This window comes from Amblyomma maculatum, chromosome 10 (assembly GCF_055883805.1).
Source record: "Amblyomma maculatum isolate TAMU_Amacu chromosome 10, ASM5588380v1, whole genome shotgun sequence".
Lineage (NCBI taxonomy): Eukaryota > Metazoa > Arthropoda > Arachnida > Ixodida > Ixodidae > Amblyomma > Amblyomma maculatum.
In genome coordinates, this window is record NC_139353.1 from 106,137,047 (window position 1) to 106,159,545 (window position 22,499).

A 22,499-nucleotide genomic window follows, 5' to 3' on the forward strand; every position below is an offset into this window, starting at 1 on the left:
ACTGTTCAGCTTGCGCTTCGGCGTCGGTGGGAAACAAGGTGTTCTCATTTTCGCGTCCTCTCACAGCTACAACTACCATCTGCCATCAGTTCTTACTTACGGAAACGTGGCGCCGAACGGCACGTGGAGTGCGGGACTGATGGCCGACATCGCCAATAATGTGAGTCAATTTTTTGTCATCCGTGTTCCTAATTTCTGATGCCCGAATGGCAATATGAATGGCGCGACTGGCCTGGTATTGCTCTGAAAGCCGAAATAATACTTCATACCTGTTGACACAATTTTATAACATGACCATACCTCAACGCTAAAGCAAGGGCAACAAATTACCCGATTACGGCAACTACTAGATTTGGCAAATGACAATGATGATGTCTGTTTCAAAACAATAATGCGGAAATGAGAACCATCGCGAATTGCGCGTTACGCCCCTTAATATGAGATCGTTCTGTGTTTTGCTCCGGTTCTGACGTCTACACCGTTCATTTTTCTTTTTTTTTTGGTATTTAATATTATTTATTGCTTCATGTTTAAATTTTTAGTCTCATACGTTTACTTTTCACTTTATTATTTTCAACACTTTGCAGTTCATTTAGCACCTTTTCATTAATTAATTTCTCGGGTGAGAGTATCACGTGACTGGGACCACTATCTGGGCTCGCATTATGCGCCCAAAGTCGACCTTCAGATTTCGTGCCTCGTGTTGTTTTAGCCTAAATAAACAAACCTCAGTGAACATGCTGACGTAGGTGTTTCTAGCAGCCTTGCGTCCCACCACACTGTTGTACAGCGCCCACTTTTGGTATTAGTCTGATGCGACGCTTAGTTAACTAACTACTGCGGCATTCCATTTGCATCCATAAAGTTAAGCACAGATGGACGAAAAGCTCTAAATTAGGTGGGAGAAAATGGTGAAGTTGATTGGATTTCGTGGCAGAGGATGTCCGACATGAAGCAATTCAAAATGAGCATCTAGAACGTTCAGAAAACGATATAGAGGAGCAACGTGACTATAAAAACAGATTTTCAGCGTATCCTACGTGCGTACTCGTGATAAATTGTTCCTAACCCCAGCTTCGCGTTCTTGGCATCGTTCATCATCTCAAAGGTACTCTGAGGCGATTACAATAGCAACGACCTCGGCCCTTACCGCCCCGATACTATTGCCTTGAACTCTTTATCTCATAGAGTGCTTGGTAGGTTGGTTTGTGGAGTTTAACGTCCCAAAGCGACTCAGACTATGAGAGACGCCGTAGTGGAGGACTCCGGAAATTTCCACCACCTGGGGTTCTTTAACGTGCACTGACATCGCACAGCACACGGGCACCTTGCTTTTCGCCTCCATCGAAAAGCGGTTGCCGAGGCCGGGATTCGATCCCGCGTCTTTGGGAACGGTAGTCGAGCGCCGTAATCACTGCGCCACCCCGGCGGGGCTCATAGAGTGCACCCTGTGCTGAGGAAATATTTTTTTTAAACATATCAGTGGCTATAAGGCGCCCGTTAGGAGCAACAGGGTGCACTCTATAAGGCGCCCGGCATAGAGTGCATTCTGTTGCTCCTAACGGGCGCAATATAGCCACTGCTTTATTTTAAAATTTTAATTCCTCGGCACAGCCTTAGCCTATCTATCTTGGACAGCTGGCTGACCAATTATCTATTGTACTCAAGGTGAATATGTGCGATAAATATTCATCCCATTTCCTTCTCAGCGTTGCCTAGGACAGTTGGCGACACTGGTTGTTTACCTAATGCCCCCTAAGAAAACATATCACCCAATTCAACTTCTCTAGTGGCGCACACTTGACTGAACGGTAAGCTGAAGCAAACGGAACAAAATAAAGATATAGGTTGGTAGCTCCGAATCATGGATTACCATAACAATCGTTCAGGTCATCAATGTGAATTATTAATGCAGAACATAGCTTGCATGTCTTTCCACGAACTGCGGCCTGAAGAGCTGAGTATACAGGACCATTCATTTTCGTACATTTTGCTTCAGCATTATCACAGACGGCCGTGAAAGCAGGGCTCGTTTTAAAATAGTTGTCTTTTGTTGCCACAACGCCGCTCAATAACTTAGCATTCTGCCGCCTTGTCGTGCATTCTGATTATTTGCTGATGTTTAATAAATCATTACTTTTTCGCGCCAGAGAAACAACGTGCACCCGCCCTTCAAATGTAAAATCCTGCTAAACTAATCGAGTGGTTTGTTGACTTCGAATTCTGTTTGTATAACTGGCTCTGTGCAGATATAAGAGTATATCGTACGGAATCGCCGCAACTGCCTTCCGTTCCAGGTCGTCGATATGACGTTTCCAAGTGTCCCGAGAGGTGTTGATGAGGACGCTCTGGCAGACCCTACGCCGCCGATTTTCAATGCGGCGATCAATATCCTGGCAGGCAGAACCCACATTCAGGACACCAATGTTACTGGCTACTTGCTGACATTTGATATACAAGTAAGCAATTGTGCAAGGTTTGCAGCGGCCTACAAAAGTCACGGACTCTTTCGTGATATACTTACTTTTGAACTTCTTCAGAACAATTTTTGAAAACTCAACTACTGTGCGACTCAATACAGCACCCTGACTCAAGTTTTCTGACTATTCCAACAGTGTCAGCATAAGTGATAGAGGCTCGGACACCCAGATTGGTTCAGGAAAGCACATCAGTTACCAAGATGAAGGCATTTTGTACGTTAATGCTAAATTATTTGTTTGAAACTTGACTCCTTGATTCTCAGAAATATTGCGGCAATCTTATTCCTTTAAAAATGTCCACGAAAGCGAAAGCGAAAGCACACGTGTTTTTTTTTTGTCACTTATGTTGGGAGCATTGAAATGATGTAAAAGTCCAAGTATAACCCTTTGAAATGCTTACCCTTTACCGTAAGCAAATACGGCGACCAACCAGGAACCCGTTAGGAAATACAGCCTATTTTTCACAAAGGTGAAATTTTCACCAGTGGAGATCTGATGTTTTTTTTTTTAATGCGGGCCTCAGAAGCTTGCCTAACTTCTGTAATCGAAGTCTATATATCACTGAAGCAGGCCGGCGAAGACTGCACCATGAGGCTATGAATTCACTTTAACTATGAGGGCACTTTACCGACTGAGAAAGGGAGAAGGAGAGGGACAAATATAACAAATGCAGAGAAGGTGTGCGGAGAAGTGAAGAGATAACTAGATGGCGACCAGTGTGTTACCACACGCGTGGAATCTCGAATAAAAGGATGAAAAGAAAAGAAGTACAAGAATGTGAAATTAGTTTGAACCGTTTCGTTAACCTATAATACTAGGACACACAGGGCGCCCAGTAAAATTTCATAGCATTGACTGAACCCTTGTGTGTTTAAGAATTTGAGTAGTCCATTAACGGATATGTTGTCTAAGATATTCCAAGTGCCCGGAATCTTGGCTTCCGCTGCGGATCTAGTATTGAAACGGCAGAACGTGGAAGGCAGGTGACACCTATATGCAGAAATCGTGGGTACTCAGGTCCTCAACCACTTCACGGCCCTCTGCAGTTCTCTAAATCTGGAGCATTTGCAATTATTATAGTAAAGATGTCACTGTAGATGCTTAAAAGCGCTTCAGAAGCAGGGGATATATGATCTTTTTAGCCTTACAAAGAACGTCCACTAAGCCTAACGGCGGAGTTTCTTGGTTTGGTGAGGCTTAGTAGAGTTTCATTAAATCTTCGTGGAACGGCCTTCTGTCTTGAGAAAAAAGACGGTCGCCTTTTCTAAACTCTCTCCTGTTTCCTGTGCTGCTATTTCGTAGGTATGGGCATTGCTTCTGTTGTTCCTGGCTCTACTGAGCGCCGTCTTGGCTATTCTGGATGTGGCATCCAGCCGGATGCGTGGAGAAACGGCTGTAGCCGCTAAATGCTGGAACCAACACTTCTGGATGCTCTTCGAAAACATGTTTTGCGAAGGTGGGTGCCTTTGAAGAAATCTACTTTGCAAAGAGCTTAAAAAGAATTTAAAAAGCCAACAATAGCATCCTGACACCGGGGCTAGAGCTTTATTCGTCTGGTCTGAAAACTATTGTACAGCCATCATGATAGATCCAAAGACGCAGATGCACTATCTAGATCAGTTCGCCGATCCCCTGCCGGTTTTATAGGCTCCCCAGTGTATCCCGCCGTGAGGGTGCAGTGCTCAGGAAGCCCGCCTGATGTGCCCACAAGTGCGAGATCGAATGCCGCCCTCAGCGGCTGCTTTTTCATTACAGTGCAAAGCAAGACGCCTATGGGCCGAGTGGTGCCAGAGCACGTTAAAGAAGCCCAGGTGGTTGAAATTTCCGGAGGCAGCCTCTAAGCCGTCTTACACACTCTTAGTCTATTTGGGACGTTATGCCCCACAAACGAAACTAAAGATTTTCATTCAATGAATTCAAAGGAGTCGTGCCCACTCTACACAGACATTGGCTTTCGGGTATACGAACCATTCACGTTCAATCCCCCTTGACTGCCCCTGCAACACGTGCTGGTGTCCGTTGAGACCCCTGGTGACATAATTTTCTATAGCTGCAATCTCACAATAGGCCCTACTTGATTACTTCATGACGAACGAATTGACGACGCATATTCTGTGGTGAAATACTCGCTTTTAAACACACTCGTATTGTTGCTTTCCTCCCTTTGAAATATTCGTATGGAAGCCTTGAACCTATACTGCGAGATGGAACGTCTATTAATCCTTTTTTACAGACGTAAGAGCCTCCGGTCAAAGTTAAATGCCAGGAATAAGACGATTATTCGAGCAAATTTTCTTCACATCAGAGATTTCCCAGATAACAGCCCTTATGTTGTCTATTCAAAGACGAATAATACGAGTATTAGAAGCATAGGTTACTCTTGTTTCAAAATATGAATATTATATTTCTATGAGACTAACAACAGGGAGGACCTAGGCACCACCTGCGTTGGCTTTCCAATGTGCTCTGTTTTCGTTCTTCTGCTGTACACTAGAGGTGAGGTCGTGGCGTGAAAGACAATAGGACGTTAGCTAGGACAAGTGGTTACAGTCAAAGATATTCTGCAATGAAGATAGTCAACACAATCTTGAACGAGAACATCTTCGGCAGAACTCCGCCTGGTTGGGTACTTGAATCAAAAGGAACCGAGTTGGTCCCGAAACGTCGGATTCTAATAAACAATTTGCTTTGTGATAGGTGTTTCTCAAACATTTGTCTAAACACAATCTTACATTAATTTGTGCTGAAGCGAAGGTTCAGAAATTGAATGGAACCTGTAAAATCATTACACACGCACAGCGCGTTGCTAAGCAGGTCCACACTCGTCACAGCGGGGGCAGCTATTTCATGCCTTCACCATTTACGCCGGCTGAATCGGCTATGTGAGGTAGTGTGATCACTCCCGGATGTATGTCTTCAGTTCCAAGTGCTCCAAGGCACAGGTGAAAGTGTCAGGATCAAAAACACTTTGACTTCAAAGAAAACCCACATCGGGCTAACATGTTTGCAGCATGCAGCACTACGAGGGTTTGAATAATCGCTCTAATTGTCTTTCTCCATTGCATATTTATTAGGGAGCGAGGCGTAAAATATATTGAAAATAGCGGACGTCACACTTCATATCACAAATCGCTTTTGCAGCGTCTGTGGTAACGCCAAATAGGACAGTGCTTCGAGTGGTAAGCGGCTCCTGGTGGTTAGCCATCGTGGTTCTCATGAACGCCTTCACGGGACACATGCGCGCCTGCCTCCTGGTGAAAAACAAGCTCGAGAGAATCAATACGCTGCAGGACGTCGCTGCTAAACCTCACCTCAAGGTTTACCTTCTCAAGAATACCGTAGTTACCCGGTACTTGGAGGTAAGAGTTTATCTAGTTCACATTACCGCGGAACCAAAATGTGAGAAAATACAGAGTGGATTGAAAAACATCCCATTGAATTTTTAACAGCCAGACTGCACATAAAATTGAAGACAAAACAATTTTCAGCAAGTACCGTGAGACGTTTCTCCCATTCAGTTATAAATTATTTGAACACGCTTGCGCCAACACACCTTAAATTATAAATTGCAGTGCATGCAGATCTTGCTTATATTTTAGCTCTAGAAAACAATTTCTCTCGTGGTGAATAATACAAAGAATATAAATTTGATAGAAACCTGATTTTCGTTCCAGGCGAAAAGCAAGACGCTTGTGTGCTGTGTAGTGTCAGTGCACGCTAAAGTACCCAGGCGGTCGATATTAGCGGAGTTTTACATTACGGCGGCTCTCGTACCTTGATTTACTTTGCGACGATAAACGCCATTAACCAAACCAATTTCCTCCCATCGCACAATTTAGAGACATTCGTAACTTTTTTGCTTATAAATGGATATAATTTCTATAATTTTGGCTTATCATATGGCAATTGTCAATATCGCCGTCAGTATCACTCAAAAGTGGCTTCTTTCGGGTCGCCAAAGGTGCAGACGCTGCGGATTTTGAATTATTTCCGATCAAATCAGTCACGTAAATCTTCTAATTCTGGTATTGAAGGCGATAGACGATTGTATGCTACCTGCGTGTCAAACTCTAGAGCAAATATGTGAGCGTTTTAGTCTATACAAGCATTTTATAGTAATAAACCTTAGTGAAAAGTAGCGTTTATGCTTGAAAACTTCCACATGGTGGAAAAATGAATATAATTGTTTTCCGCGTCACTTTTAAAGACGTCTAGGGCTCTGAAAAAAAAAACGATGTCTATCGTCAGGCACATAATCTTGCTATTAAGACAAAAAGACCTCATACGAGTTCTGTTTATATATATAAAGTTTAAGGACACATATATTTGCATTACTATGTGAGCATTTATATAATTGAGTTTGGTGATGGTGTCGGCGACGGTAAAAGGCCAAGCCAGACGTGTAATCAATGGTAGCTGCCGCATAACAAATGGAAATCTTGCCGCCGCTTGGCAAAATTGTCAAAGCACTGTAGTATGCGCCAGCTCTTTAATTCCTAGAAGAGACTACCCTTGATGAGGGCGTCCACGGTATTCAAGACGTTGCTCGTCTTTTCTTACACCGAAATGGCGGTATCAACTTGGTGGCATAAGGCTAGCCCGTCTTAAATGTAGGTGACGTGGATTTCAGGTCAGGACGGCGCACGCGACTGAAGGCATTTTGACCGCGAGCATCAGAACATCTGTTTGTACAAAGAGAGCGCGAAGCTTTTCTTTGAAGATATCCCAACTGAATTATTCTTCCTCCTCGGTGTGGTGCCATAGGATCGCTGCGCAGGGCTAATAGGAAATGGCGTTTTTCAGCAGCACGCTAAGTCCCCCTTTAATACTGCTGACACAGTACATGGATATCCATTTGTCGACGTTTTCACCTGAGGCGACGAAAATGGTGTCGGGGTCATGGGGATGAGCCTTGATCATAAATGTAGGGGCAGTGAGGTTGCGCCAGTCGCGTCATGGTGGCAGTTCTGGTGTAGCACATCTGTGAAGCACCGTAATGCAATATTCTGGGACACGGAGAGTGGCAAAGTCGGCACCTCCACCAAGATAGTAGGCAGCAGGAAGCGTCCACAGCAAGTAAAACACGTGTGCACTCTCACAGCGCAATGGCCAAGTAGAGAGCACACAGGACGTCGAAGCAGAGACCGCTGCGAAAGATTCAGGCCTCGAGTAACATCAGACTGCCACACACACACTTCGTCTGCAGTTTGAGTCGAGAACGAAGTCATTGAGCTGTCATGCTGTACCCGCTCCCGCTGCGAAATCTGTCTGGTTTTCTTTTTATTTAAATACCCAAGCAAGTAGCAGGGGGGACAGCGGCCGATGTAGCTCAGTTGGTAGAGCACCGGAAGCGATATTCGGAGGTCGTGGGTTCGGCTCCCACCATCGGCACGTTGTTTTTTCTTCTAGTTTGTGTTTATTATCTTTCCCCTAAACAGATTACACTACTAATTTCTGTGATTATCCAAGTAAACATTAAAAAAAAAAGACATAAAGTACCATCCCCAACGCTTTCTTTGGCCTCGCCGACTGTTGGCTTCTTTCCTTCATGTATTATACCGAGCACCCTCATTTCCCCTTAATTGATCTGCTTGTAGCTTACGAGGGTCTCGGTTCTGGCAGTCTTGAAGCCATAGGTAGCGTAAGAGGGTTCTAGCACAACTTTCGCCCTCGCTCTTGATCACGTTCTACGTGACGCTGGCGGTAACAAAGGACGTTCCACGTCCGCCGCTTTGGCTGAGGGTGGCGCTGGTGAACACTCTCAAGGTTCGTATACAGACAACATAAATACCCAAGCAAGTAGCAGGGGGGACAGCGGCCGATGTAGCTCAGTTGGTAGAGCACCGGACGCGATATTCGGAGGTCGTGGGTTCGGCTCCCACCATCGGCACGTTGTTTTTTTTTTCTTCTACTTTGTGTTTATTATCTTTCCCCTAAACAGATTACACTACTAATTTCTGTGATTATCCAAGTAAACATTAAAAAAAAAAGACATACAGTACCATCCCCAACGCTTTCTTTGGCCTCGCCGACTGTTGGCTTCTTTCCTTCATGTATTATACCGAGCACCCTCATTTCCCCCTATATATATATATATATATATATATATATATATATATATATATATATATATATATATATATATATATATATATATACGTCTTATATAACCTATATTGCAAGATCCTAATATGTTGTCTGGATCGTCACCTGAGTGTTCTCACGTCGCGTCAGGCCTGCCTCGGCAGTCTGCCTGCTCTGCAACCTCACCTGTCATCTCAACCTGTATATCATGCGATCAACGGCCCTATTGAGTACTTCAGGAATCCTTTTGTTTGTCCGACATCTACAACACGCACCTGATCATTCATTTCATTTTATTACTTTAAATACCTCGTTGGAGGTATTACATAAAGAGTGGTACAAAAACATAACAAACTTCTTTTGTATATATTTCTTTTATTTTTACCTATCCTTGTCTTTCTCCCTATCACTCACCTCTTTGATTTCCTCTACCTTCTCCTAGCTATCCCTTTATTTCCGCCGCCCCAGTTCAGGTGCTTCAGATATAAGATAGCAGATACTGGGGCTGGCAAACATCTTTTCTTTCCTTTTGTACGTACAATAAATAACCACTACAACAACAACAACAACATGATGCACGGCAGCACTTTGTCGGAACATCAAGGGACACATGATTCCAACGATGTGGTGGGGAAGCTCGTTCCAGTCGGCTGCTGTTCTCGGAAAGAATGGAAGAATGGATGAATGCATGCTGGCATCGGCTGATACCTGTAGGTCCGGACAATTTTCTTCATAGCTCAGATATGTCATCTACCATACCCTAAGTAGAAACTGCTGCGAAGTCTCCTGAAGAGCCAGATGGATTTTCAGTGTCGCGAAGCACAACGATTCCTAAGCGCCCAAATGGAACCTTACGGTAATCATAAAACCAGTCGATGCCAGATTCTGTATAACTCACTTTATCATGCTGTGAGATGACAATCTGTATGTCTGGTTCCAGATGGCTACTTTTAAGTTCGCCCCAGCGAACAGCTAAAACGTTTTGGTAGCTAACACTCAAACCGCGGACACTGCTGAGCGCGTTTTGCAAATACGATCGACAGCAGGAATCGCAGTGCTAGCATACTAGTTCCAGTCAAACAACTGTGGCGTAGGAGTAATCAAGGGTATGTCCCCGGATCTTTCTCAAGGAGGTGTCTGCTCGGCGTTAGTCCAGAAACTTTCGAAGAAATTGGGGTGCCGTTTAGGAAATTCAGAAAATATCCGTATAGTTTTTGTGATTGAACCTGCGTCGGAAACGTTATTCTGGGATATACACGATACCGTGTGCATGATTATATTCAAACACCCGAACAATGTGGCAGATGTCAGCGCTTCGGTAATGTCACCCCTGCTTGCCGACTAACTTTGCGTTGTTCTCGTTGGTGGTGAAAATCGCTACCGAACCAACCCCATTTGCCGCAACTGTGGCCACCAGCACGAGGCGACGTCCTCCCGCTGCACTGCCTACAGTAGGGAGAAACTAATCTATAAATACACGACATCCAACAATACAGACTAAAAGTCACCAGTAGCTGGTTTAATTGAGCAAACTCAAATCAGCACTCATCACAGAAAATACTAATTGATGTGAAAGAAACAGCCAGAACAGTCACAGAAAAAAGATGTCAGTCAACAACAAATATATGACGTGGCTGGACCTCTTAATCCACACAGATGAACGGTTCACCAACCATCTCTACCTACCACACAAGATATCACTGCGTAGCAGTCTCACTCGAGGTGTGCATCCCGGAACCGTTCATGCGAAACATCTATTCGCGCAAAATCTGATTATCGCAGTAGCCAACTGCTTCAATCGTCTACTCTTCCCAGCGTGCAACTCGTCCGAAAGAAGGCCACCATCTTTCAATAGAATGCCTGTAGCTTTTCTGCATTTTCTGCACTTCTTCTTCAAGCATAATTTCTCTATTATTGCTATATATTCGAATCCCGGCTCTGTACTCTGTACACTTGTTGAGGCTATTGATGCTCTCATTGTACCAGTCTCCTTGCTGATGGCGAATCATTCTTACAATTCTTGGCTTCATCTCCCCTCTTCTCGCGCAATGGCGGTATGTGCTTCAATCGTCTACTCTTCCCAGCGTGCAACTCGTCCGAAAGAAGGCCACCATCTTTCAATAGAATGCCTGTAGCTTTTCTGCATTTTCTGCACTTCTTCTTCAAGCATAATTTCTCTATTATTGCTATATATTCGAATCCCGGCTCTGTACTCTGTACACTTGTTGAGGCTATTGATGCTCTCATTGTACCAGTCTCCTTGCTGATGGCGAATCATTCTTACAATTCTTGGCTTCATCTCCCCTCTTCTCGCGCAATGGCGGTATGTGCTTCAATCGTCTACTCTTCCCAGCGTGCAACTCGTCCGAAAGAAGGCCACCATCTTTCAATAGAATGCCTGTAGCTTTTCTGCATTTTCTGCACTTCTTCTTCAAGCATAATTTCTCTATTATTGCTATATATTCGAATCCCGGCTCTGTACTCTGTACACTTGTTGAGGCTATTGATGCTCTCATTGTACCAGTCTCCTTGCTGATGGCGAATCATTCTTACAATTCTTGGCTTCATCTCCCCTCTTCTCGCGCAATGGCGGTATGTGCTTCAATCGTCTACTCTTCCCAGCGTGCAACTCGTCCGAAAGAAGGCCACCATCTTTCAATAGAATGCCTGTAGCTTTTCTGCATTTTCTGCACTTCTTCTTCAAGCATAATTTCTCTATTATTGCTATATATTCGAATCCCGGCTCTGTACTCTGTACACTTGTTGAGGCTATTGATGCTCTCATTGTACCAGTCTCCTTGCTGATGGCGAATCATTCTTACAATTCTTGGCTTCATCTCCCCTCTTCTCGCGCAATGGCGGTATGTGCTTCAATCGTCTACTCTTCCCAGCGTGCAACTCGTCCGAAAGAAGGCCACCATCTTTCAATAGAATGCCTGTAGCTTTTCTGCATTTTCTGCACTTCTTCTTCAAGCATAATTTCTCTATTATTGCTATATATTCGAATCCCGGCTCTGTACTCAATCCGTCTTTAAGGTTACATAGTACTCCAATTAACAACTGGTATGAACCATAGCAACGTTCTTCGGACTATCCGGAAAGACGTCAACTTTATCCAGCAGCGCATACCAACTGATATACGTAACGCCTACGTTGCAGCTGCTGTTAAGTTCATGAACGTGCAGTTTACAATAATTGTTGCATATCTACCATCTCGTGCTGATTTATAGCGTGCGAGGCACGCCTGTTCCGCACATTATAATTGGGGATTTCAACGTGCATCATCCTGCTTGGGGAGTTCTCCGATGGACAGCCAGAGGCAAGCAACTATTTGACTTTGCTCTGTCCAATAATTTAACATTTCTCAACGACGGCCAAGCAACGTACTACGAAGGTGCAAGGTCCAGTCCGCTTTACATCTCCATGATCTCTGCTGAGTTTTCAGCTTCACCAACCCGGTCAGTGGACATCGAGACTTACGGAAGCGGTAACCTACCCACATCGCAACGGCGTAAAGGTTGCTACGTGAATTGGAAAGCTCTTGCTGACACTGTAGAGAAGCTGGATCTGTCAAATCTAAATTATGACTTTTTCATCGCTGTGGTAGCACGTGCTCAAACGTCGTACACGTAAGTCCTGCACCTGCCAAAGGCATACGCACCTGTCGACATTGTCTATGAAAAACTTCCACGAATACAACGTTGATCACATTCTGTTCGCTAAAGAAATTTGAAAGACATCGCTAAAAAAGACACCTATCCGCGGCCTCGTATTGACGACTCGCTCGACAGATCACGTTCCGCCCAGTACTTCTCAATCGACTTGAGAGCGGCTACTGGCAGATTAAGGTCAATGAGCTAGACCGAGCAAAAACGGCTTTTGTCCCCAGACGGACTGTATGAGTTTAAAGTGCTGCCTTTCGGCCTATGTTCAGCGCTGGCTACTTTTCAGCGCATGGTGGACACAGTTCTTGCTGGCTTCAAATAGCAAATTTGTTTAGTTTACCTCGATGACGTCGTCATGCTCTGAAATATTTGTCGAGCAACTTGAACGCCTGCGCACAGTGTTAGCGGTCAGCTAACTTAACTCTCAAGCCAGAGAAATGTCACTTTGGCTACAAAGGATTGAAGTTTCTCGGTCATCTCATGAGCGCCGATGGCGTGAGGCCAGACCATGACAAGTCTTTTGCTATCGCCGAATTCTCCGTTCCTGGCACCAAGAGAAGTTTGAAATGCTTGCTGGGTCTCTGCGCGTCCTACCATCTATTCATCGCAGATTTAGCCAAGGTTGCTGACCCATGACTCGCCTACGTACGAAGATACACAGTTCGTGTGGGGTGCCGAGTAACAAGACGCTTTTGTGGAGCTGCGAAGACGACTGCAAACAACTTCTATTCTTGCGCACGTTCATGCAGACGCTCATACCGAAGTCTACAACGACGCCTGAAATATCGACCTCGGCGCCGTACTCGTTCAAACCAAGCCGGCGTCGAAGAGGTCACCGTGTATGCCAGCTGAGACAAACTATTTCACTACGAAAAATGATGCTTCGCGGTTGTGTGGGCAAACATTAAATCTAGGCACTACCAAGATACAGCTTCGCTGCATCTGCTGATAAACCACCAGCTGTTCTCCAACTCGCACCGGTGATAGCTGTCGTCGTTCACTGAAGCTTTGACTCGGACTCATGGAACGCCTTCGTCCTCCAGGCACCACGTCTCCCACCAAATGAGCTGCCCAGCTGACATCTGAGTCAAACATGCCTCCAAGGAACTGCCCACGAGAGGAACTGCCTTTCTTCTAAGCCTGGGCAATCACTGCTTTACAAGGTGGTGGTGAAGCCGTCAGAGTGGTTTGATGTTACAGCTTTGTCCATTGTCTTTTCCAACCTTGACAAATGCCTTGAAACGGCAGGATTTCACAGTTTCGCTATTCATCGTCCTACTAACAGTATAATCGTCTGGGTGCGTTCCCTTTCCGATATTGATCGGCTCCGGGAATTGAAAACTCTGCCAGCCTCTGACATACCCGATACAACCGTGCTGACAGTACAAGCTTATCTTACATCTAGATCGGATCTTCGACGTTATGTTGTGTCTGGTGTAGACCCGGATATCGCCCTCAAAGATCTTGCGCCTGTATTAGACTGTACTACGCACAAGGTGGTAGAAGCACACTACATGGGTAAAGAACGTATATGTCTGGTTACTCTGCAAGGGCCTCTGTCTGCTCCAGCTCGCATCTCACTTTAAGAGGGCATCTTGCAGTCCCGCCTGTACAAACCCGGCGTGGTGCATTGTTATCGGTGCTTCCGCCCGGGCTATATGAGAGCTTCTTGCCCATGTCTATCGCCCATCTGATTCCAAAGAATATCGCTGTGGCCTCTGTCGTCAAGACGGCCATGACATTACTTCCACAGACTGCTCAGTAAAGGGCCGCGCCATAGAGAAACGCCGCATGAGATCCCAGAAACATCGCTTGAAAACAACATTAGTCACCAAATGATCCCTTGCTAACATCGAACCGTATTTCACTGTTTCAGCTTCACGAAGATGAGACAATTGCAAACCCTGCTGTAAATGAAGGTTCCTCCGGGACACGAAGATATGATCAAACATTGCGGCGCAGCAAAACACGCTCCGCTAGAAGACCCCAAACCTCGCAGCTCGAAGATGAACCTAAAGAATAAATTGTCGAATTGGACAAAGAACTTACAGCTCTGCAGGAGCAGATTCAACGTCTCTCCCAAAGACGAGCCTTGCTTGCACGATCGTTCATTCGTCCTTCTGATCATCCTCTTACTACGTCTCAATCACCTGCTCACAGTTCGCTTGCCCCTTGTGAACTACAAGCACCTGCCACATTGTGTCCTGTGCAACTGCTCCATTTCGTGGCACAGCAACTGCAACAACTCATAAAGGTGGTAATTGCTAACTTTCCTCCAGTTTTCTATTCATGGATCCAACACTGAAGAGCAACAGCTGTGTGTTGAAATGAAAATGCCGTGGTTTTGACAACAAGGCAGGCGAGATCCGTACACGACTGCGCATTGGTAAACTTCCTAAGTGGGTATTGCTTTTAGAATAAACAAATGCTCTACCCCCGTTTTCCGGCTTCATTGCCTACTCTTGCCTGAGCACTCCAGACTGTCGATGCAGTGCTACGTCCAAGAGACCTGGCAAAGCTGCCATATATGTAGCCGACTGTTACATCCAAACTGAGGTTTCACTGGCATTATGGTGCAACAAAAGGCAAGAGGTAGTGGCTGGGCTAGTTCGCCTCCCCCGAACCGATATAATTCTTGTCTCGTGCTACATGCGTCCGTACGCTGGTGGAGGATCTAAAATAGAGCTGGGATGGACTTCGCACCTTCGTTACAAATAGCCGGGACGTCCTATTTTGGCCGGAGGTGAATTAGATGCCCCGCATCAAACTTGGGGTTATCCCTCTTCTACTGTGCGGGAAAGTGTAGTGTTCGACGCATTTACTGATGCAGATTTTGCGCTCCTTAACTCACCAAGCACCGCAACACGACGTTGGGATGGTTCCCGTTCAGCGCCTTCCTCTCCAGACCTCACATGGTGGTATGGTGCACGTGCTGTTGCATGAGATCGAGAACTAGATTGTAGGGGTAGTGACCATTATCCATTACTCATTGGTTTAGACCTACATTTCAAGCGCCGCCGTAGAGGCTGGTGCTTAGTCACAGCATGGGACTTGTTCAGAATGCTACTAAACAACTCCGTGCTGGCAACTGTGGATCTACAAGAAGCTTTGCGCACTGCATTGCAAGCTGCAACTCGTTCCAGTTGGGTAGAGGAAAACAGACCGCCTCCGGATCTGCACCTTCTTCGACTATGGGCGGCTGTTCGCATCGCAGAATTGGCGTTTATTAGAGAACTAACATTTCAACGCCGAGTTACGCTACACCTGCTAACAGCAGCGGCACGCCAACATGAGAAGCGCCTTTCTCGTTAGCGATGGCAGGAATGGTGTGCATCTCTAAACGCAACGTCTACTACTTGACATGGTGCAAATTTAGGTCCATGGAAATCGGCAGGCGTTCAAAGTACCCCGCAGGCAATGCTTGTCTAGCATCTGGACAGACTCCAAGCCAGTTTGCATCAGTGATGGTCAGGAATTTATTTCCGGATTTCGACCACATTCTACCTCCGTTCATAGGCCTGAATAATCTCCCGTCAGAAGCGAGCTCACCTCCAAGCGTAGAGAACCTTGAAGGTATTGAAAAACATTTCACATTGCAGTTTATTGCAGCTATTGACAGAACGAAACCGCGCAAAGCTCAAGGGCCAGATGGACTGACATACGAAGTGTTTAACAATATTGAACAACCTGGTATAGAGTGGCTGCTTGAGGCCCTGAATAGAATTCGGACCTCTGGAGATTTCCCGACTCCTTGGAAACATGGCGAGGTGGCGCCAATTCCGAAGAACAGGAAGCCTTCCACTAATTTAAACAACCTTCGCTCAATAGCGCTTACGTCCACGCTTTGCAAGCTACTAGAACGCAAGTTAGCTATGCGCCTGTCATGGTGGCTTGCAGGATACAACTTGTATCATTCAGCTCACATTGGCTTTAGCCCTCATTTGAGCACTGAAGATGGTTGGAACATCTTTCAAGTATAGAACTATTAGGATGAAGATTCTGCAAAATCCGGATCATTTCAAAAATGCACGTCCACAAGGTCTACGACAATGTCAGCCATTCAGCGATTCTAGCCATTCTAAGCTGGCTACGTTTCCCACCCAGAGTATGTAACTTTGTAAGATCATTCTTTGAAGACCGTTATGTTTTCATATGGATTGGTACAGAACGTGTTGGACACTTTAGCATAACGGGGAGTGTTTCTCAAGGACTTGTGCTGGCACCAATACTGTTTAACACGGTGCTCCTAACTTTGGCCTGGCAACTAGCAATCATTCCGGACATATGTTTTGCTGGTGTATGCAGACAACGTCACAGTATGGTCCCTACGCACGGATCTAAGCCTTCAAGAATTATGCCTTCAGACTGCTGTTGACAAGACATCTGAGTGGTGCACGAAAATTGGCCTAGCCCTCTCAGTCGAAAACACAAACTTTATGTCTATCACAAACCGCTGGGTAGACGCAAGCTTTTATAAGCACCACTACAGCTGTCGTTGAACGGGCATCGGCACACTACCACTTCGTCGATGCGAATCCTTGGTGTCGAATTGGACAGTTCTGGTTCAGCAGTGCCATGGGTTCGATCTGCACGACGGAAGGCCGCTAGTACACTGCACTTATTTTGGCGCATTGCCCAGAAAACAGGCTGCGCTTGCCGCAACATGGCTTGAACGTTGGCGCGTTCTGTATTACAGCATCGGCTTGTCTATCAAGTCTAATTTCAACGTCTCACAATAATATATTGGGACAGCTTAGAAGCAATCAATAGAGAGGCAATGCGAGCCATCAGTGGCCTCCCTCGCCTGACATCCCTTCCCACTCTCCAAGCCGAGGCCCAGATGAACACTATTGACGAGCTCTTCGAGTAGCATCGTGAAGCGCGCTACCTGACGCGCGAAGCTTTTCCTGCAGCGTCTGCATTAGCGCATTGTTTTGATTCGTCTTGTACGCTGCTTGAAGCAACGCCTTCGGAACCTTCATGCAGTCGGCCACAGATTACAAACAACCGTCCGCTACGAGAAAAGCGTCGGCGGTTTATCTCGCCGTGAGGAGATGGCGCTGAGAAGAATCCGCGTGGGTGCTGCTTTAACGCCTGCTGTAAAATCTTCCCGGACCACTTAAACTGCTCCCCTGAGCTACCCTTCCTGCCCAGCCCCAGCTACGGAGGCCACACTAGGCCACTTCCTAACAACTTGTCCTGGTCTTAGCGTGGCCCGCATGTGGCGGCAACAGATCGGGGCCTAGCGAATAAAAAGCCAGCGATGCGGCTTTGGGTGACCACGCAGAGGACATGGACCACGCATCCTTCATGGTTGTCTTAGAAGTCACTCTTACCATCCTACCAAACCGCCAGACACAGGGGTATTATGGACACATGACCCTCTGTCTGGTGGTTTGGTAGGATGGTATGGTAGGGGTATGGGCACATGGCGAGAAGAAGACGATGATTGGCTGATCGGCTGTCTGAGACCGGTCTCTAATTTTTGGTGCTTTTCGAAGTTTTAGAGTATTAAGTGTTCCTGTGATTTGTGTCCTCAACGTGCGATGATCTGCGGGTCTCTGGCCACCGGCGGAAGCACGTTAAGCGACCTTTTAGGCGCTCTGCGCCGTATGCACTCCGACACGAAACACCGCTTCCAGCCGCACTCCATGCAGCACTAATGGCAGCAGAGCCATCGGCTAGTCAAGCGGCCTCTGTAGTGGCGGCAACAGATCGGGGCCCTGCGAACAAGAGACCTAGCGAATAAAAAGCCAGCGATGCGGCTTTGGGTGACCACGCAGAGGACATGGACCACGCATCCTTCATGGTTGTCTCCTACAAGAAAAAGAGAGCTGCTGGTGTTCCGGTTGTCTTCAGACCCACCGAGGTAGGAGGCAATCTACGGAAAGCCAACCCTAACATCGTGGCTTCGGCAGTTGTAGCGTCGGCACAAGAAAAGTTCTGAGCCATCGTCTCAATAAGGATGGGAGCTTAATGGTTACAGTATCAACATTGCCGGCTGCAAACCGTTTGCTCACAGTAACTAAACTGGCTGGAGTGGCTGTAGAGACCCGGGTACCATATTCTTACCCAGCCAGCTACGGGGAAATTCAAGACGTACCTGTCACCTACTCAAATGAAGATCTGCAGGAGTATCTATGTGACCAAGGTGTCCTCTCAGATTGGAGGCAAACAACATACATTCCTGAGAACGGTGGCAAGTTCAAAGAGGTACGCCGTCGTTCTGCTATATTAGAATTCTCAAAAGATGCACCACTGCCTAAAAGAGTCACGCTTGGGTTCTGTAGTTACCCTGTAACTCAGTACGTTGCAGCAGCGACACAATGCTACAAATGCCAAAGGCATGGCCACATATCGAGACATTGTACCAGCCACGTGCGATGCAAAGTGTGTGCTAGCCCTCATTCGCAGAAAGAGTGCACCTCGAGAGCGCAACCTAAATGTGCAAACTGCGATGGCCTACACCCTGCTTCATATGGAGGTTGTGTTAAAAAGCAAGCTGCTACACTTGCACGCTCAGTGGAGCAATCACAAGGGAAACCGCCAATAAGCCTCATGATCCACCACCTAACCCTGACGTGGTTTTTACAAAAACGTTAGATATATCCCAAAATCAGTCACCACAACATGGAAAATCACATGATGGAAAAACGTGGGATGACACGTACGCGGCTGCAGCCAAAAAGAAGCATGGAAAGTCCGCTGGCTTTTCTCCTTCAACAAAGTAGCAGCGACACTTCGCACACGACCCGACAAACAACCTTTCTAACTCTCACCCTAAAGCAACGCAATGTAACAAGAAGATCAGCGAAAGGCAGCAAAGCGGAAGCACCGAACAAGAAATCACAAGCCTACTGATTCCGACGCGGTTTGCCGCCATCAAGGCACTTGTCCGCGGTAGCCCTTCGTCACAAGGACTCTCAGAAGTACAAGCTGTTCTAGCAATGGAGCCGTCGCTGTCGGTCTCTTACGCTCCGCAGGGGCCTAATAGCACACGTCGGTAATCATGGCTTCGACAAGAAGCGCTTCACCACAGTTAACCATCCACAACATCTATCGCAATGCACCATTTTTCAGTGTAACGATGGTGGTTTACGCTCGAAGCTCTCTGATTTTCGGCAACTTGTACGAGCGTACCACTTTCCTTTCATAGTCATCTCTGAATCGCGCGTGGAGGAAACGCTTAGACTACGCGTATACTATTTTCATCATTCACAACGACTAGATGACGTTAGCTGATTGCTGATAGGCTTTCGCAAGAATATCCCGGCCTCCTTGGATGAAGTTCCGCCTAACAATGATAACGAATATGTGTGCGCCACAACAGTAATTGGGAGGCAAGAGTACACTCTTATTGGAGTATATCTTGAGTCAGGCAGGCCATTCGATGCTTCGAGGCTTGAAAATTTTATAACAATGACGCCCAATCCACATATTATTTGCGGAGACTTCAGCGCTTACAATGAAATTTGGGAAAGCTCACACACATGTGTCCGAGGCGCCAAGCTGGCAGAACTTCTGGCAAAACATTTAATTGGACTGCTAAAGGACGACAGCATAACCTATCTCCGAGGCCTGACGACTTCCAGCAGCATTGACGTGACCTTTGTGACCAGTTCAGCTGCCCACAACTTTGGCTGGCGCACCGATCTCCAAACACGTGGAAAAACCATTACCCAATTCTCAAATCTACAAACTGGGATACGTACAAAGATGCTGCTAGCAGAGGAATTACTGCCGCAACCCGGCATGAGTAACTACTACCGACAATTGCTTATTGCCTGAGAGAACGCACGCGAATCAACTAAAAGCAATGGCTTACCCAAAAATAATGAGACATTCCAAAGGCTGTGCACTATTCGCAGACATGCTAAAAGGAAAGCTAAGCGCACAAAAAAACATTGAAGACCTTCGTGCCTGCCGACACACACAACGTCACATTCGACGCTACCTGGATAAGCTTAGTCGGCAAAGATGGCGTAACTTTTGTTCTACACTGGACGTGCGCCAATCAGTAGCCACAATTTGGCGGATAGTTCGCGGTATGCGCATGCCCCTCCAACAGCTTTTCCCTTTAACAGCACTATCTCTGCATGAGCGAAAATTGATCAAAGAAGTCTCAGAAGAATACTGCAGACAACTGTCCGCAGGGTCAGTGACTTCCACACATTCCACAGATGGTCTGTCAAACATCCCCCCGGCGGCAGTGTCAGCGATGGACCTTCCATTCACTTTTGAGGAAGTAAACGTCAAAGGTCTTCTTGTTTCTTCTTTAAATCTTCCGCAACTCTCCAAGGTGCTCCTCGATTCGGTAGGCGACGTGCAGTTCACACACAAACACACTGAGACGCAGGACGACGAACTTGCCGTAACAAAACGAATATTAACTTTATGTAACAAGAACACGAAGCACAGGGTACAGAAAACTTAGTTATACGAGACAGAGAGGCGACACATTTTACAAACGAGACTGCAAAACGAGCGCATCGCTCTTTTTACGACTTCTCAGGCGGGGCCTGCCTGCTACGCTGTCTCCTCCGAGCGAGAATCGAATCAGAACCAGAACTGTCAATGGCTGCGCGGCGCGCTCTTAAATAGCCAGCGCAGAAGCTTCTAGGCACTGAGGAGGAACGGAAAACAGCTTGGCGCTGCCAAAGCTATGCCTCCCCCCCTCGGCCCTCTGGAGAGGCCTCGAATTTACTCGAACGTGGTCAGCACGCGCGACCCTCCCGCGCGAAGCGAGGAGGAGGGCGGGACCATGCGGGGGAATGCACGCGTGGCTCCGCGCATGACGACGAGGGTGAGGAGGCGCAGCGCGGTGGCCGAGATTACGTAATCGGTCGCGTCACTTTCTCGTAGCTTGGAGAACATTCCATCGCCGTTTTCTGCGGCGCGCGAGCCGAAACATTAAAGAAAGGGCCACCGCGGCCTTACACGCCCCACCATAAGAGGATTGCTGGGCTTTTTTGCCCAGCCAAACCGAACAATAACAAAAAGCCGCGACTTTCCGTTCACAAGAACACGATATACATGCACAGTTCCTTTTCACAGTCGCCTTGTTGCATGCATGACGTCTAAAGCTGGTCACAGTTCCTGGCGCACAAAGTTCACGTGCAAAAAGTTTAAAAGCACTTCTATCGCTACAGCTTTCGCAGCTGTTTTGCCGTTGTTTACTTCCTTAGCCGGCGACGCGCCGTTCATGTCGACTGAATTTCCTTAGCGAAGGTCGCTTCCGCCGGATCTATGCTCGCGGTAGTGTCTGGCGCTGAAGCTGCAGCTCTACGTGACACATTCCCTTTGAGTACTATTCGGGGCCGCTCTTTCGAAACACTCTTTTTAGTTTCTTCTACTCGCTTCAATTTGGCGTCCGAGGGGCATTTGTCTTATTTGTAATAACTGGATCGCTTTTTGAGCTTCCAGTTCGTACTTTCTCAATTCCGTCTCCATCTTTGCGATTTCGAACTTAGCTGCTATCTCCATTTCTCTGATTTCTAATTCGATTCTCTATTTTCGCCTCTGTCTCTCGACGCTTCACTAGGTCCTTATTTTTCGTCTTCGCTACGCAATCCTTCCGTCTAAGTGAGGCTACGGGGACTCTTACGGACACTCTGGTCCATCCGGAAAACACTGACTTTCTGGTGTTCATGTTTACTAACCGAAGTAACTACACGTCGACACCGCACACCTCCTGCTCCTAATGCCTGAGCCACGCACACCAGCGGACGCAAGAAATCACGCTCACCTGATCAACGGTAGCGCCTTCCTCGCCGCGCCGCTCCTCGCTGTGGGGCACTTCCGGTCGTCGCGGCCTCTGACCGTCACCGCTGGGGGTCCTTGGGTCCTTGCACGCGTCGATGAAGTTCCTACCCCGAACGACCGGGAGATCTCAGCACATCAGCAACGGTTGCTCCCTCCTTGCCGCGCCGCTCCTCTCTGGTGGGCACTGTTAGTCGCCGCTGCCTCTGAACGTCTCCTCTTGGGGTCCCTAGGTCCTTGCACGCGGCGCGGCTCTTACACCTTGAACGGCCGGCAGACTTCGGTGAGCGCCGATAATGTTGCGACGGCTCGAGTAACGGGCTGGGCTTGCTGAGTGCTGCAGTTCCCGAATAGTAATGTCGACTGCGCCAGTAAACGTCAAAAGGTCTTCTTGTTTCTTCTTTAAATCTTCCGCACCTCTCCAAGGTGCTCCTCGATTCGGCAGGCGACGTGCAGTTCACACACAAACACACTGAGACGCAGGACGACGAACTTGCCGTAACAAAAAGAA

The 22,499-nt window shown here is 46.9% G+C and overlaps 1 protein-coding gene across 1 annotated transcript in view; it reads left to right on the top strand.

The window, feature by feature from the left end:
* The window catches only part of LOC146177196 (ionotropic receptor coreceptor Ir8a-like), an 86,778-nt gene that overhangs the window by 27,736 nt on the left and 36,543 nt on the right, over positions 1-22,499 (top strand). Inside the window, exons 3-6 of the mRNA XM_084581105.1 lie at positions 67-160; positions 2,298-2,459; positions 3,783-3,936; positions 5,622-5,839. Coding sequence (XP_084437231.1) covers positions 67-160; positions 2,298-2,459; positions 3,783-3,936; positions 5,622-5,839 — 628 coding nt within the window. The remainder of the gene's footprint in view (positions 1-66; positions 161-2,297; positions 2,460-3,782; positions 3,937-5,621; positions 5,840-22,499) is intronic.